Source organism: Bidens hawaiensis, unplaced genomic scaffold, assembly GCF_021521415.1.
Source record: "Bidens hawaiensis isolate Kalapana, Puna unplaced genomic scaffold, B.hawaiensis_p1.1 tig00006773_1, whole genome shotgun sequence".
Taxonomy (NCBI): domain Eukaryota; kingdom Viridiplantae; phylum Streptophyta; class Magnoliopsida; order Asterales; family Asteraceae; genus Bidens; species Bidens hawaiensis.
The window spans coordinates 1046711-1065160 of NW_027491462.1; the positions used below are offsets into that span (position 1 = coordinate 1046711).

At 34.6% G+C, this 18450-nt stretch overlaps 1 protein-coding gene and 1 pseudogene across 2 annotated transcripts; one reads left to right on the forward strand and one right to left on the reverse strand.

Annotated features, from left to right (window-relative positions):
* Positions 1-4715: 4715 nt before the first annotated feature.
* LOC143633510 (CBS domain-containing protein CBSCBSPB5-like) lies at positions 4716-9020 on the reverse strand. Its single transcript, XM_077101803.1, has 13 exons — positions 8836-9020; positions 8363-8495; positions 7879-8049; positions 7695-7773; positions 7464-7577; positions 6526-6592; positions 6350-6455; positions 6199-6257; positions 5621-5730; positions 5410-5543; positions 5251-5336; positions 5080-5169; positions 4716-4962 (listed from the first exon to the last, which is right to left on the reverse strand). Exons 1-13 carry the CDS (start codon positions 8908-8910, stop codon positions 4780-4782), a joined length of 1407 nt encoding a protein of 468 aa, XP_076957918.1. The 5' UTR covers positions 8911-9020; the 3' UTR covers positions 4716-4779.
* A 4088-nt stretch (positions 9021-13108) lies between these two features.
* LOC143633528 (serine/threonine protein phosphatase 2A 57 kDa regulatory subunit B' beta isoform pseudogene) lies at positions 13109-16490 on the forward strand (annotated as a pseudogene). Its single transcript, XR_013153683.1, has 3 exons — positions 13109-13610; positions 14212-14789; positions 16272-16490. The product of XR_013153683.1 is annotated as a serine/threonine protein phosphatase 2A 57 kDa regulatory subunit B' beta isoform pseudogene (transcript).
* The last annotated feature ends 1960 nt before the right edge of the window (positions 16491-18450 follow it).

Here is an 18450-nt window from a genome sequence, read left to right on the forward strand (position 1 = left end):
TACAACCCCATGAATTTCCCCTTGTTTTTAACCCAAAGAAAACTATTTCTTTGGATGTCCTCCTTGATTCTATTGATCGAGACTCGTATGTTTTCGAAAAGTGTCTCATTTCTAGCCTTCCATAAGCTTCAACATGTTGTGAGTATTACCGTTTGGATTGACTTTTACTTAATAACTTATTCCACTAGTAAGATGAAGTTTGAGGAGATCTCTAATCTCAAAGGCATATATCGGGTCGATTCCACACCAACTACTAATAAATTGCCATATTACACTTGCAACATAGCAAGAAGTGAACAAATGACTTGCCTATTATTTTTCACCGTTACATAATGAGCACCAAATGCTCTCGGGCACCACATTCCGTTTGAATAAAGCATCCGAAGTTGCAACACTCCCCATTTCCGCTCTCCAACCAAATAAATTTACCTTTAAAGGGACCCATCTATTCCAATCCATAACAAACAATGAGTTATCTTCAGTTGGGGCCTGGAACTTATTGCGAATTGAATTTGTTGTAAATTCCCCATCATTCTCAAGATTCAATGTCCATCTATCATCTAGTTCTGTCAACACCATACCCGACAATAAAGCAATGCAATCCCAAAGCTCTTGAACCTCAATATGAGTTGCGGCTTCTGCCACCCAATTCCAGTTCCAACGTTCGACCGATAAGCGTGCTATGATTTTATCATGAACAGAGCACCCGCTTTTCCCGTTCTAATATGAATAAAGCAAGAAATTGTTTACATAGTGGTATACCTCCAACCCATTTGGCCAACCAAAAAAATATTTGCCTTCCATTGTTCCTTGATAGATTCGATTAAAGAAACATTTTTGCCCAACAACTCTTTATCAACCTTCCAAAAGCTATTCCATACACATGTATATTTTTTTAATTGGAACCGATTTCGTATATCGTTGATTAAAGCGAATTCCTTTGACAACCCGTCTCCATAGTTTATTTAGTTCGGTTCTGTATCTCCACAACCACTTGGCTAGAAGTCTTAATTTAGATCCTTTAACGAGCCAAGCCCGAGTCCCTCATCTTTTTATCTGCCACCACTCGGTCCCAATGGATCTTTCTACTATTGGTTGTGCTACCCCACGCCTTATCCTTTTGATTTTATCAATGACCCCGCTTTATACAACGAGAAGAGGTATATAGGAAGGGCGTGGGGCACGGATTTAACGAGTACTAATCCCCCCCCCCCCCCAACAGTCTATAAGCCTTCCAATTTGAGTCTTTTTTCAACAATGTCAACCACCGACCTCCAACTATTAATGAACTACGGTCCCGGGTTCGAACCCGGATTAAAGTATATTTTGATATTAATTTTTTTCCCTCACTTTACTTATTATTAAAAATCAATTTAATTATTTAAAAATCATAATAAATCAATTAAAATCATTTTTAAACCAAACAAAATTTTTATAAAATATAAATTATCATTTTCAACTAAAACCCAACTATCACGTTCGTTAAACCATTGAAACTAATTTAATTTTTCGTTACTTTGTCAACTTTAAAAATTCGTTAATTCGTTACAATATGAAATTAGAAACTCCGTTACATTTAATTCATTAAAATTCAATAAGCTTTCGATTCATTAGATTTTCACTCGTTAAAATATAATTCGTTAGCTTATATTTCGTTAACCTTAGCTTATTAACTTTAAATCCATTAACTTGTTAAATCGTTAGTTTAGTTTTACTTCGTTAAATTAGTAATAATCGTACAAGATAAAAATCCCTATTTAAAACCCGTGCATGGAATTTATTGTAACCTTCATTTGAGTGTTAAAATTATTATATTAGAAATAATATAAACCCGTTAAGCTTACAAAATAATATTAAAATCATTCGTGCTTTAAAATAATAAAAGTTAAGTAAATTAATATATATTCCCAATAAAATTAAACAATAATTAACCTTAGTAATCCCATTAGTTAGTTTTGAAATTTTCGTATTTACTTTTATAGTTCGTGCAGAGCATTCGTTTCGGTTCCTTTTGACGCATTTCGGTTTTATCTTTATTTCTGCTCCGATTTCAAATGTGAGTTTTCATAACCCCTTTTTACTTTTACATGTTTTGGGGTGTAGCACGTTCCAAACTTTTATTTCATGTTTCATGTTTTAAACTAAAATTCACACGCGTGTCTTGTATGTATTGGCTTCGTATCATATTGCTTGTAAATTATGTGATTATGTGTTAGTTGCTTATTGTTTTGTTGGTGGAAAAGACTCATACACATACTCAAACGCAAAGTGGGAGGGTCTGACGGGACGTACCTGCACCGTCCATTTTTCTTAACCTTTGTTAAATAATGACGGTATCATTATCATACTCTATACTCCAAGTAGCTCGGCAAACGGGGGCTCCTTAGTAGATTTGACTTATGTCAAGCGAACGGGAATATCATGTATTTATTTTTCTTTTACTTTATAATTGAGACGATACATCTTGACTTGTGAATTTTTACACTTTTCGTATTAAGTATATGTAAAACTTTATGAATTCTCACCAACATTATTGTTGACAAAATATATTATTTTAAACGTGCTGCAGGTTGAAGTTTAAGGATTGAAGATTAGATTAGTTGGGACCTTTAGGTTATTAGAAGCATATCATAATGAAATTTAACGTTATTGTATTGTTAGTTGATTTATGCCAAACTGAGTATTTGTGATATAATGAAATGAAATACATATAATTATTGTCGCTTTAATAGCGTTACGAGCTTATGAGTGATCTGTACGTTACACCTAGGCGTATTCCGCTTAAAGCCGGGGTGTCACAAGATTGGGTCATAATTGGCCACAGATGTTACTAGTGTGAGAGGACTGTGGTCTGACCAAAGTCGAGGATGCGCCAGCAAAGGAAGTTAGTTGGAGTTGCTCACCTGATGCGTTGGAAATTTTCTACATGTGTATATACAATTTGGCCTATCAAATAAGGAAAATTGGAAATAAATAATCCCACCTTTGTGTATTGGCCGATAATAATCCCACATTTAAAAATCACTAGCAACGGTCCCACCTTTTAACTATTTTTGTCTCATTGGTCCTCCATTAAAAAATACTTAACGTCGTTATGTTTTTTTCCTAATTTCAAACCGATGTTTTAGGGCTTTTGATCGGAAGAACGATATGAGTCGACTGATGTAAAACTTATCTCAAAACGGTGATTCAAATTGCTTAATTTTTGTTAATTGGAAATTCAAGCACCCGAATTGAAACATTGTTTCATCGTTTGGATCACCATTTCGAGATAAGTTTTACATCAGTCGACTCGTATTGTTCTTCCGATCAAAAGCCCTAAAACATCGGTTTGAAACTAGGGAAAAAACATAATGACGTTAAGTATTTTTTAACGGAGGACCAGTGAGAGAAAAATAGTTAAAAAAGGTGGGACCGTTGCTAGTGATTTTTAAAGGTGGGATTATTATCGGCCAATACACAAAAGGTGGGATTATTTATTTCCAATTTTCCATCAAATAATGTGCAAAAATCCTTTGTGATATCAAAAATACTTAGTTTTGTATACAATTATGTTTTCAATAAATTTATATCAGAATGTTCAAAAAAAATAAATTAAATACAAATGTGTATTTAGAATTTTTTAGAAATTTAACGGAAGAAAATTCACTATAAAAAATAAAACAAAATGTGTTAAAAGATATATATTATCTTTAGTATAAGGCATTAAGGTGTGAAATTGAAACTTCAAAAAATGTTGGCATATATATGTTGTAGAACATGTGCCAGGGACACACACATTAGCACCCAAGTTAATCTTTTGTTATTCTTCTCCGCACCAAATGTATATACGTTTAGAACTTGTGACGAGAAATGAATAAAAGTGAGTTACTATTCATGCTTGGTAAATTGCTATATATATAATTATGAATTTTACTTAAGCTTGCTAAATTAGATTGAAAGTGTACATCCATTTGTTCACAAGTAATGAAGTAAAATATATGCTACACAAAGCATGATGCCGTTCTCACCACATTGTTTATTGTTTTTGAAGAAGCAATGTACAAGTGTTTGAAGCAATTTTATGCAAGGCAATCAAGCGTGGTTAAATAGTTATAAATATAAAGTTAATATATGGTCTACCATATAATTTTTTGATTGTTTTTTCAATTTGATTTTTGCCCAACCACTTTCTGTCGCATGACCTACTCACAATGAGCATTTTTTTGTTGTTTTTTTCTCTTTTAACTTCTAAAATGTGATGTTTTATAAAATTACGTATATACTATTACAACATATTTATTTTTATCAACGTTGAAGCGTAAATTTCATTCAAAATGGAGTTACTCATGATAATGTACACGTCATCAGAGCACATTCTTACAAACCCTTCAAAGTTGCCTTGAAGTTTTGAATTTTTTAGATTTTTTTTCCCTAAATGTAAATATTGTCCAAAACCATTAGTTGCGCTAATTTTTTTCTATGCTTCTACCTCATACAAGGTACATATATTACTTGCTAACTACAATATGTAACTCGCTTACACTACACATAGTCTCTTGATTAGTAAGTTAGTAAAAAAAGCTGCATTGGTTTGCAAACATCAATTCATTATAAAACACAAATTCAATCAAGAAATTCTAAAAGCATGTAGGTGCCAAGAGTTGAGATCTTTTTTTTTTCATTTATATTTTCCATTTTCTTTATAAGATCCAGAAAACTGAACAATGACAAGTTACAAAACTGGCCCTCCAACCAACTTCATTTCATATTCTTAAAACTTGTCACCCAAAACTAATCTCAATTGCCAGATCTTCTTAAGAAGGCTACTACGCCTAATCCAGCTACTAGCGCGGCCCCTGCTGCAGCTGTACTGTATGCAGAAGCCCATGCATCGGCTTGACCAGCCTCCAAACCCCCTGCTGATGATTGTGACCCTCTTCGGTTACTTGTCCCAGAATAATCTAAATGCAACTTCAATCCCTGTTAATAATACTCACCATCAAGTACAACACATTCTGTCACATTAACTTTTAAGATATTTGACTATTGGAATGCTCTATATTGAGAACAATGCATAGTAAAATAGACTAAACATACCTTCCAACCAGCCGATCGTGCGTGTTCAACAGCCGCAGTAAGATCACTGTCGGATGCTAATACGACTTTGTCCTCATCTTCGTCTTCATACTAAGATACAATATATTTGGTAACCAAAATATGAAGGAAATAACTATTTGACACTAAATCAAATGTTGTCACGTGTAGTACCAGAATCTGTGGGAGGTTGTTGCGGTCGATTTCACTCCCTAATCTTTGAAGTATTGCAGTTATAAGACCTGTCAAACTTCTAGAATCTAGCACAACAATAACACAAGAAGTTGTAGGTTTTTTAAAACTCAAAAATCAATTATTTAAATAAAAACATACCGCAAATAAATCTATGCATCCGGCCCCTTTTATCTTGGATTTTGAAAGCAAATGAATTAGGATGAGTGGTTTTAGGATAAGCAAAAGATTTTCCAATTTCTCCACTTTCAGAAACTAACTTCAGTAAGCCCTCACTGCGATTCACAATATTTAGGAAAACCAACAATAAATTTATAAAAATGTTTTGTTCTTAAAATTGTGGGCCTGTTACCTTCTTGTGTCATCCTCATCATCTATTGGAGCTAATGCCATTGCAGAGTCCCAAAACTTCTGCATCATTGAACTTCCTCCCTCATTATTAACACTAGTTGCATTTCCCACCTAATTTGCAAGAAATGAGTCAAATTTATGTACAGTTGGTATGTACATGGCAAAATGAATGGGTCGGGTGGGTTGGCCAAACGGGTTCATGTCAAAACCGACAAAACGGGTCGTTTTGACCCACGAACACTTGTTTTAATTATTTATAACTCATTAGTGTTCTTTGTATTATTACAATAACAGTATTATCAGTTATAATCTCCATCTTTGGACAACTTGAGAGACTTTCAACCTGTTTGACCGTTTGAGAAAATACACAACCGAAACGGGCCCGTTTATTAGTAAAAGGGTCATAGTTTGCACCCGTAATTCATTCGTACACTAGCATGTACACACATATATTTGTTGCAATACATAATATTACACTGCATGTATTATGAAAGATTTAAAATCACATAAAATAAAATAAATGGATTTTTGTAAAATTTTAGATGATCAAAATTTAATCTTGTGTAAGTAATTACTTACTGTGGCTATTGCAGCATGAGCGATGTGGAGAACATCAACAATGGCAACAGTAACTCCATCTGCACCAAACCAAATGCCATTTAGATATACAGCCTGTATGTATAATGTTTATATCAAATGTATAAAATGAAACACACAACGCTGTCTTTACCTCTATCGACAACGGGAAGATGTAAAAACTTTCCATCGTGCATGTGATGCAGGGCATCAACAATAGGTGTATCGATTGTAACACTTTCTGGATTTGGAGTCATTACCTGCATAAAATCATGCAAAAATTTAAAAAGTAGTTGAAAGATAGTGATTAACCACTTACGATTTAATCACCTTCTCCACTAAGGTTGATTCAGCAGGAATATCTTGCGCTATCACCCGTGTTAAGATATCCTTTGACCTAATAATGCACAAAACACATGTTACAATATGATCTGCTGTACCTCGCATGGTTTTTCTCCAAATGCATCATTCAAGGCTTGTAAATGAACCGAACGAACATGAGGGAGCATGTTCGTGTTCGTTCGTGTAGCTTTAACCGAAAAAATGATCGAACAAGAAAATTAAACTAATAGGGGTTTCTTGTTCGTGTTGGTTTGTTAAGAATATGGACATGTTCGTGTTCCATTATGTTCTTTCTTTAACAGTATTAACGAATGGTTCACGAATGAACATAACTGAACGTAGACGAACGAGCATAACTTAGCTTAAACAAGTTAAAACTTAAAAATTAATGTGAAGAACAGTGTGTTGGGGCAACAAAATTATTAAAAACTATACTAAGTTGTAACGGGCCAAAAATTTTAAAGGAATATATTAATGAACGTAAACAAACGAACTTAAAAAAACGTATACAAACGAACTTAAACAAACGGAAACTAACAGGCATAAATGAACGTAAATGAACGTCCAGACATTTGTTCATTGTTGTTCGCATAACTAAATGCATAAAATTTTTTGTTCAAATATGTGTCACTAAATAAGCAAACATCAACGAAGTCCCGTCGAACGGTTCACTGAAGGTTCGGTTCGTTTACAAGCCTAACTCCAAGAATAGTCTGAATGTTTGAATAAAGTGATGAAGGATGTTTTATGCATTATAATTTATAAATACACTCAGAGAAACTTTACAACCCGTGTGACCTGTCCGGCCCATTTCATTTTTAGCTAATGTTTTTGTTTGACCCGTTTGGGATAAAACATAACTCAAATTGACTCATTTATAACTCAATTGTCTAAACTCTATCTCTATGAAATAGGGAGAAACTCACGTTAGAATCCCTCGTGGCTTGTTATCAATTGTTACAATAGCAGAGCTACTACGAAACTCAAGCATCTTTTTTGTTGCCATCACAACAGTGTCAAATGGCGAAACAATTACAACCCTGGATATAAAAAACAGTAAAATATCGCAAATTAGTTTTAAAAATTGCGGGCACAAATGTAACGGCATAAGTAAAGTGATACAAACAATAAAATAAATATGTGAAGGTATTACCTACTTTGAATTCTCCGTAAGAATGGTAGACAAGTTAGGCTTAAACATCCGTTCTCTAAGTGTCTCAATGAATGCATTGGGACCTGTGAAATTATAACAGCCAGAAGAATGTACATATGATTAGACCATTAATATTCCACAACTCTAACATAGTAGTAGAGATTATACATTTTAATATATAATCTAACCGGGTAAAGAAGTTCCCCAATGCTTTTCAACACCTTCAACAGCATCTGCAATAGCCTTGCCCTTTTCAGCTGCCCGTTCCATACGGGCAATAGCATCATATAAACATTTTGCTATATCAAGCAAAGCAATAACCTCACCATTCTCTACAACAGGCAAATGTCTAAATTTTCCTGCAAATGTAATTTTTATTAACAAGATTAGAAGGTTATAGAAAGACTAGAGGTAATGTAATCCACTAACACTATTTTCCCTTTTTCTTGACTCTGTATATTACGAATACTATACAATATATGATATATATGACCCATACCGGGTTCCTTTTGGCCCATTAATTTGTTCCATTTTTAGACAGTATTTGAAAGTTTACCTGCTTGACTTATTAGAGGTAATATAAATAGAATCACCTATTTCTAGGTAAAATGGTTTGAATTCGCTACGTATAGGAAAGACCGACCAACATGTATTTTTCTAAATGTTACAAACCTTGCACCATCTTTTGCAGGGCATCCACTGCAAGACTATCAGACAACACATATATCGGGTTCTTTGTCATCACCTTTGATGCCGGTGTGTTCCTAAAATCAAGCTCAGGCGCAATAACTTTCATTGTAATGTCCTTCAATCAACAAAAAGACTAGTTAGTGAAACTTAATCCTAACATGATGCCATTATGTCGCAATTAACATCTGTTTGAAAGTTATGTTAGGTTGATTTTGAACTCTTGTGACTAAATGAGTGGGCCACATAACGGATCAAAACAGGTAATATTTGAACCTGGCTAGGTTGTGCTGGCTCAAAACACGGCTTGTCCAAATTTTATTTTATCTTTTACAAGTAACTAGTATGCCAAGTATTATTACAAAACTATACTATTAAAATATCAATTTATACCTGTCAAGAATCATAAGAAAATGGATCAAAACTGGCATCTCTAAAGTCCAAGAATCAAGACAAACCTTATCCGTCAATATACCACTTAGTAGTGCATTTGAGTCAGTAAGCAAAAGAGCATCCACTCTTCTAGCGGCCATCCGACAGCAGGCTTCATAGATAGTTGTAGTTTCAGGTACTGTCAAAGCCCTCGATAGGCGTAGATTCTTGACAGCCCGCTCTCCTGTTATGCCCCTGTGTAGTTGCACATAAGCAAGCAAACTTAGTTATTACAGAAAACCTTTTTTTTTCTTTCGGAACGGTTACTTTCTCAGTTAACTGATATCACGACCGCATTACGGCCCCACCACCCCACTCGGGCCAACCTTTGATATGAACTAATTCACTAATTTTTTATTTTTTATTTTTTTTATCGTAATCATATATTCATTCATAACTGAACAAAAGGATCCAATTACAATAGAGAGGTAGGTAAGCGGGCAACAAGCTGCGCCGCCACCCCCTTTTGAATGGCAAAACCGATCCTACTGAAAACAAAATTATAGTTCTTTGGCGTCGATAGTTGGTTCTCCTATTGTGTCTTAACAATAATATGTAATTCTCCCTTGAATAACAATTTACAAACAGTTAATTCATAATGATCCACAACAATAAAAATCTGGATATCCTCAACATGACGGTAATTCACCTAGTTGCTACATTTCCAAGCCTAAATCGAATTCCGGAACAAAATGTTTTGCTTAATAATAATAATTATTATTATGCCCCTGTGTAACTAAGAAACTATATTATTATTATTATTATTATTATTATTATTATTATTATTATTATCTCAAAAGCTAGTTACAATAATTCTCTATTCATCACACATCCAAAGCCTCGGCCTATATTTACAGATCTAACGCAATTAGGACAGTAGAGCAACTTAGGTGTTTCCATATTCGATCACCAACACGGTCCGGAACCACTAACAAATTGATTCACTAACTGGTTCTTATAAACAATAATAATCTATAGTTGTCCGTGGAATAACAATTTTCAAAGAGTTAATTGATAATAATCCAGAAGAAGAAAAATCAGGAGATCCTGATGAACATGACATGACGGCATATATATGCATTTGCTACATGTCTAATCCAAATCACGATGCAACGTTTTGTTTAGTAAATATTATTATGATTGATTGCAAATTGCAATTGATGTTGTTAATATGCATAATAATGAATCGGAGATGAGAGAGGATTGATACACGGATGAACGAGAGGATTTAAGGCTGGAATCGTTGCTTTGATTATTAGATTGTTTTTTCTTCCGAGATGAAGAACCTCGAGAACTCATGATCAAAATTCCACTCTCCTTCCTTAATAGGTACCTTACCTAATCATTCAATCTGAAGAAGAATTATGATTGTATATTACGAGCAACGGCATCGGAATGAAATGATTATTATTATTGATTACCTACCTGTTGTTGAAATGAACTATTGATTCAACAAAAGATTTTACAAATTGCCATTATTTGATTCTTTCTGGTTTCATCATCATCATGGATTTAAATTAGAGGCGTTTTTATTTGTGTCACTTTTTTGTTTTTAAATTTAGGGTCCACCATGGCATTCTATTCTATATTAATTGACCTCGATAGCAAATGCACACGTTTCATTAATATGCCATTCGTTGACTTCTTCTTGATAGTGTCCACCATTTAATGGTTTAAGAGAATTGTTCATTGTTATTTTTAAAATATTTTTTGGATTTTTTTTTTTGACCGTATCTTTGGATGTTAATCTTACTATATTACTAACGCAATACAAGGTTTTAGCAATATAACTTTTAACTAGCACTTCCACATATGCTTCCAACTCATTAATTTTTCATTTATATAAATTTTACATGTTAATTTGAACATTAATTTTAAACATTAATCCTAAGTTGAATAAAGTTTTAAAATAAATTATTATAATCGTCATTTATTGAGTAATAAAGACAATTAATTATTTTTATTGTTATTTTTTTAATTTTGAGACTTTGTTATTTTGTTTTTTTTGAATTTTGGAAAATTATTTATGAATGTTTAGACTCAATGTATGGATGTTTGGATTGAAATGATGGTTTAAATCACGAGGTTTGGATTTTATTAAACGCGCGATTTAATTAAAATTATAATTATATCTCATTGTTATATTCATATTTTATCTCCGTGTGTAACACGAGATCTAACCTAGTTTATACTAAAATACTAACTCACTATGTGTTGTGTTGTTCAAGTGAAGGCATTTAGTACGGGAGAGTGTCTTCATATAAAGGATGTGGTATCTCTTATCGGCAACAACATCACCACATCTTAGGCTAACGGATATACACTCGTCAACATCATTTTCCTCATTGTCACATCTGTACCACGCCAACTTTTCTCTTATCATTTTACCTCACCCTTAAACCAGAGATATATGCCATTCTCCATCATTCCTCATTTTCTATTTTTCTTTTATTTTATACAATTAATATATATAATATTTATATTTAATATTAAATATTAATATAATTATTAATAGTATTCAATATTTTTATGATATCAAATTACTATTATTAATTAAAATATAAAGTAAAAAAAACATATATAAAAAACACTATACTTATTATCATCTTCAATCTCTCATCACTGCCCACCTCCAAACCTTCATCTTCAACTTTCAAAACACCGCTGTCTACCTCCCACTTCTTCCTTCCAAAATCATATATATATATAGAGAGAGAGAGAGAGGAGGAAATAAGCAAAACAAAACAAATTGAAGCTTCACGTGAACAGCATGAGGTCGGTCGGTAGGGTCACGTCATGCGTGAAAGGAGGGGGACCGGAGCGGTGTTCCACTAAGAACCTTCCTTGATTACGCGGCCACGACTGCATCCACGTCGGAACCCTGTGAGAGGTGTATACCGTATAGCTTTACCTTCTAGGCGTCGTCCAAATTTAAAAGTTTCTTAAGTCTTGTCAAAAACTATAATCTTAATTATTGAATAGAACAAACAACGAGAAAGATACAGATTTTTAGCTCGACACAAGCTAAAGGTAAAATCAACAATCGTTCTAGGCAAAGACTAATCAACAGAGAGACAGTCGCCATTTTGATGGTTAACTACAATCGCTCAAGATCATCATGGAAACGATCAAACTATATCAAAATCTGGAGCGTAAACAAAAAAGAAACGAAATCTAAAATCAGGAAAAATATCTCGAACAAATAACCCATGCATTTAACACTCCTTTTATGTTATTAATAACAAACACATCAGTCTCTGGCGTTAGGCCTTGATCTTCTTAGGCTTCCATTCAGGCCATCAGACTTCAACGCATTCATCCATAAGAATGTCATCCAGCAATAAGGCCGGATGGTTGTGACAATTTGGGCCTGTGTAGGCTAGGCAACCGCACAAGCCTAACGCCTGAAGGGGCCCGAAAAATTTTAAACATGAGACTAGTATCCAAGCCCAAATCTGAAAATGACCCAAACATATTAAAACAAATAGAAAAAAAGTTATAGCAAGGTTGCAGGAACGTTCCAGTGAGGGTTTCCATAACCAACAACTCAACAAGCAACGAAATTGAAGCAACTTTGATTTCGTGAAAGGTGATTACTAGGTGTTGCTCACATGTTCTTCAATTATACATTGAAAAATTGTTTGATTAAGTTTATCCGTTTATATACACTTGAACAATACTATGCTTGATTATTTGTAATTTTAGCTTAACAATATTATATGTTTTTTTATCACTTATGCATATATATGTTAAATTTTCAGGGGGTTATTTTATAATTCGTGCAAGGCCCATAAAATCCATCGAGCTCTTGGGGATGGCCATGTGGACCAGCTACATCAACTTTAAGCCCAATAACTCTTTTATGACAAGCCCAACAAATGCCAAAAACATAATTAACATCAAACAACCAATTCACCGACATATTTGAACAGGATATAAAATTGATAAAGGCATGCTGTTTTTCAACAGCCCCATCAGTTTGATATAGAGCGTTAAGTTTAAGGATGACAATGTTAAGTGTTGATTAAATATTGAGATTTAAAATGTTGACTTCATCTGCGTCTTTTTATCCAGCTTAGCCGGATTTTGTAGAGTTGTCATATCCCGCAATAGTAATTTTAATCAGAAAAATAATCATAGTTTATTTCGGATACTTCAATATTGTCATAAGAATAACCGCCACCTTTTTGTTGTATCAATATTTACAAAAACCATGCAAAACACAACACTAATCTCACTTATTCAAAACATCACAGATCCAATTCTTTGATGATCAACACCCACCCACATCAAATGAACATGTTGGCTCAAAGAAACAGCCCCAAAACCACCGTAAAACGGCCAGCCGGAAAAACCATCACATTGCAATTCCTCTTCGATCTTGACTCAACTCAAAACGACGAAAAAAATATTCGCTGTTCTGATTCTAGAGACGAAGCACTTCATTCGATAATCATTTATTGCACTGAATCGCGGTCGGATGATCAAGAATCCGCTTTGAAAAGACTCAAGCTCACACAACTTTTATCTATCATCAAAACTTCAGTAGCTCCAACTTCTGATCAAACACTAGATATTTTGTTTAAGATGGTGGCTTCAAATATATTCCGCCCACTCCCGCCACCATCTTCCACCATGTACTCAGCCGTTTTGCTAGAAGATGACGATGTTATCACCATTCCGTCTGCGGATTGGGCACACTTGCAAATTGTTTATGATATTCTCCTTCGGTTGATAATCAAGATAGACGTGACATCAGTTCGAGCAGAAAACAATGTTGGATCAAGGATTTTGAAACAAGGTACGGAGTAACATATTATACATTTAACAATTGTATGTACGTAGTGTGATAATTAAACCATAAATCCGTACATACGCAACCTTTACATACATGCATTTTAGGTATACTCACCTTGAGTTTCATTTAAAGAAGGAAATGAAAGGAAAATGAGGGATGGAAAAAATATGTTGTGTTTCCGAGTTTCATTTTAAGAAAGGAAAATGAGGGAAAATTTAAAAGGGGTATTCCCGAGTTTCATTTAAAGAAAATAAAAGGAGGGAAGACCAGGAAGAGAAAAATGATAAGTAAAATAAGAGAATTTGTATCTTTTCAAATTGAAAAGATTTTGAAGTAAAGAAAGTTGAAGAGAATGAGGAGATGTTAAAAAAAAATAAGAAGAAAAAACTTTTTTTTTTTTTGCTTTTCTTTTCATAAATGAACTCAAGGAAGCGTATTGACATTGACAAGAAATTCGTCGATCATACTTAAAAATTGTAAAGAACTTAATGAAATGAATGAAGGCTAGTTAACAAAAAGTATTGCCACAACACTTATTATTATTATTATTATTATTATTATTATTATTATTTCTTGCTCAATGAACGTACAGGTTTGCATGTAGGTCCGCCACCGGAAGATCAACAATTCATCAGCCGAAACTTCATCCTAAACCTCCTGACTCTCTTCACCTCAGTCGACCTCCGCGAGCGCGACGCCGTTAAAAACATCACCCACCGCATCTACTCCAAATTCACCTCCCACCGATCCTTCATGCGAAAATCACTAACCAACATTTTACTCCACTTCATCTATGAAACCGACCACCGCCAAAACGGCATCGCAGAGATTCTCGAAATATGGGGCAGCATCATAAACGGGTTCACAATCCCATTAAAGCAACAACACAAGGTGTTTCTATCAAGGGTTTTGATCCCGTTGCATAAACCGAAGAGCATGGCGGTGTACCATCGGCAACTGGCGTACTGTGTTTCGCAGTTTGTGCAGAAAGATGCTGAGCTTGGTGCAGTGGTGATTGGGAAGATATTGAGGTATTGGCCGGTAACGAATTGTCAGAAGGAGGCGTTGTTGATCGGAGAGTTGGAGGAGATTGTGGAGAATATTGATCGGCGGCTGTGCTTGACGGTGGCTGGTGGTTTGTGGAGTCGAATCGCAAAGTGCATCAGGAGTACCAATTCACAGGTAACTTCCACTTATACTATACTAGGTATTTTGGAACCCTATCTATCTGTGATCCAAATGTGGTGATAATTTTATCATCATTTTGCGACCCGCATTAACTAATTTTTAGGGGTGGCAAGGGTTGAATTTAAGTAAAATGTATGATTAGTCAAACTAAAAGAAAGAAAATGTTGAAAGTGGTCTAATGGGTTGAGATGTCAAAAACTCTTTGGAAAAAATTCAAAAGAAAAAAATAATAAAAAAAAAACATAACTTAAAGTATAAAGAGTAAACTGCGGTTTCGTCCCTGTGGTTTGTTTAAATCTGCGGTTTTAGTCCGATAGTTTTAAATCTGTGATTTTTGTCCCTGTAGTTGTATTTTACTTGCAATTAAACCTGACCCCACTAACCCTGTTAAATCTGATCGTTAAACCCGTCAGCGTGCCCCTCACGTGATGGGCAGCTTTGTCCTTTTTTCCACCAAATACACCTCAGCCCCTCACAAGAAGGGGCTTGCGAATTAGGGTTGTGGTTTACTTGGGGAGAGAAAGGACAAAACTGCCCCTCACGTGAGGTCGAATTAGGGTTGTGGTTTAACAATCAGACTTAACGGGGTTAGTGGGGTCGAGTTTAATTGTAAGTGAAAGAAACCATATGGACGAAAATCGCATATTTAAAACTATTTAACTAAAACCGCATATTTTGACAAACCATAGGGACGAAACCGCAGTGTACTCAAATATAAATAAAAAACTAAAAATTTCTCTATGGTCCTCGTTCAAAAAAGAAAAAGAAAACTCGAGAAACGTCAACCCGTTCTAACTTTGTCTTTCCTGTAGTTTGACATATTCTAACTCACTAGCTAGGCCATTATACATTTTACTTAAATTCATATCAACTCTAACGGGTCACATTTGCCACCCTCACTAATTTTGCGACTGATGTGATTTGGATGGCAAACTGGTTGCTTAATGGTTAAGCGACATACAGTCTATTTGTGATGGTCTGCTGCCCAAGTAAGTTGCCGGCGGACCAACATGAGTTTTGCTAGCAGTCCGATGGCACTAGTTTGACAGAATTACAATTTAATTCTGAATTTTAACTTTGGTTAAATGACTAGTTGCCCCTTATAGTTTCAGAGTCGTCAATTTGAGCTCGAAATTTCTAAGGGTGTTACAACAACCAACACGTGCACACCCCTATTTTCCATGATCATTTTGTGACTGGACTAATAGAAGTGACTAATTTTGCAACTGGGGTGATTTTGATGGCAAACCGACCGCTAAATTTTATTTTTGAATCATTTTTCACCATTTTTTACGTTCATTTGGCGAAGGCTAGGCGTTAGCTATAACTAACTTTGAGACTGATTTTGGTGGCAGCCTGGTGACTGTTTTATTACGTCGCAAATTTTGGTTTCAATTGCTGGCTTAAATTCTATACATTTTCTTTTTAATTACAATATGGAAACCATGAACCATATTTGGATATTTGAAATCATAGGTAGCTGAGCGGGCTCTGGATATTTGGAATAACGAGCATTTCATGAAGGTGGCTTCTCAAGATATCGAGATGGTGTTCCGTATTCTAGTTGACGCCATTGAAACGAACCTTAAGTTGCATTGGAACAAAAACGTACAACAGTTGACACAAAACGTGAAAATATTGCTTCAAGAACTTGACCCTATTCTCTACAAAAGGTGCCTCGACCGGTTACATTAGAAGAACACAGTTGTATAGATTTTGTAGGTATATATACAAATTATATGTATCCTTTATGAGATTTTGTAGGTAATATTAGAAAACCAATCATTTTTTTAAAGTTTTATAGAGTTTAATTACAGTTCAAACATATTTGATTGAGCTTTTGATGAACTTATTAGAAAAATGCCAATTTAACCTTTTCACTATCTGGTTGATCTGGAAGGCTCTAGTCAATCTTTAAGAGAAATATTCCAACCTTTTTAAAAACAATGGATTAAATTATGCAACTTTCGTTTATAATTGGATTAAGCACATATCCAAGTTATGTAATTTGCTGGCCACCATAGTTTTTTTAGAAGAAAAAAAAACTGATTAAAAACAGTAGCTGATTAATTGTTAGATTAATTAATAATTAAATGTCTAATATTTTCAAATATCTATTAACTCATAAATGTCGACTCAACCAATTATTTTACTCAAAATTGAGTTGAGTCAAATTTATATTCAACATTTTGACATAAATTTGATCCGGCTCGATTTTAAGTAAATAATGCTGACGCGTAGATAAAAATAAGCATGTCACAGCGGTATATTTAGAACTTAAAAAAACTATATATTTTATAAGTTATAAGATTATATGACCAAATGACCTACATTTTCAAGCTTTCATTTTCTTTTGGTGGCTGAATTATTTTCAAGATTAAGTGACCATATGACTTCTACACTATTAAGTTAGTTATTACCTTATTAGTTACTCCAAATCTCCACTCACTTCAAACAAATAAGAAATGACTTTTGATCAATCACTTGGGCCGGAGCAATTAGAGTAGGGCTGACTTAGTCTCATGGATTGGACCCAAAATAAGAAAAATGAACGGTAACACAACAGAGTAGGGCTGACTTAGTCTCATGGAGGTTACCAAATGCAGCCCATTGGGGTTTAAAGTTTTCTTCTAAAAGGTTCCTAAGTTTTATTTATATGTCGAATGCAAAAATGTACTGCTGAGTTCTAAAACTTTAACCACAACTTCCGGGGTGTTTCTCGAGTTCGCCTACGGGTTGCTTGGTACCATTAATGGCGATGGTTCGGGTAGTGGGATCGGCAAAGAATTTCTGGTTTGTAACAGAGAGAGAGAGAATGATTGTTTCCCACGGTCAACCGTTTGACTTTACAAAAAAAATGAATAAATTTTGAAAACGTCATAAATAAACCCGCTTTTCTCCTAATTTTTCACCCCAAATATACTATGATTTCTCATATTAATCACTATTCTTCTCTACAAAACAGATGTTAATGTATTTATTCCACTCAAGTCATCGGACGAGTTTGAATTTGACAAGTGCGACACAATACTCTCTAATTTCTCGTGGACATGGCCCCGCAAGCCTAATATGGCACGACAACAACAAAAAAATGTGTCATATGACTGTAGGTACAGAAGAGTTTCGCGGCCTTACAAAATTGTTGGAGATGTAGAAGCAATATTTAAATGGTTTTAGGAGGGGCTAGACGGTAGGTACAAAAGAGTTTCGCAGCCTTACAAAAATGCACATCGACGGTTAAACAACTTGCAACCTGTAATCCTGTTGAGGAATTTGATGACTATATAAATATGGCCGAAAAAGACTTCGCGTGAACGCCTTGGGTATTTTTGTAACACCATAGTTATTTTATATGGTGATAAGTTTTTGCGTAGATCGACTAGCCACGACAGTGCACTTTTGTACAACGCACATGAAGAAAAACATCGACTTCCAAGGATGCTTGGTGGTATCTATCGCACACATTGGGTTTGGAGGATGGGTTCGGCAAGCCGGCACTACCAATATATGCGAGGTGATCACCAATACCCAATGATCTTATTGAAGTGGTGGCTTCAAATGATTTGTGGTTTTAGCATGCATTCTTTTGTCCGCCATGTTCAAACAAAAACATAAATGTTGTCGAACAATCTACAATTATTACTACCGAGTTGCT

Coding starts and splice junctions, on each gene's coding strand:
- LOC143633510 (XM_077101803.1), bottom strand. CDS start 8,910: ATGGCCGCTAGAAGAGTGGATGCTCTTTTGCTTACTGACTCAAATGCA. Junction 8,050..8,362: donor CCTGCAAAAGATGGTGCAAG/GTTTGTAACATT, acceptor TTACATTTGCAG/GAAAATTTAGACATTTGCCT. Junction 5,544..5,620: donor GATGAGGATGACACAAGAAG/GTAACAGGCCCA, acceptor TGTGAATCGCAG/TGAGGGCTTACTGAAGTTAG.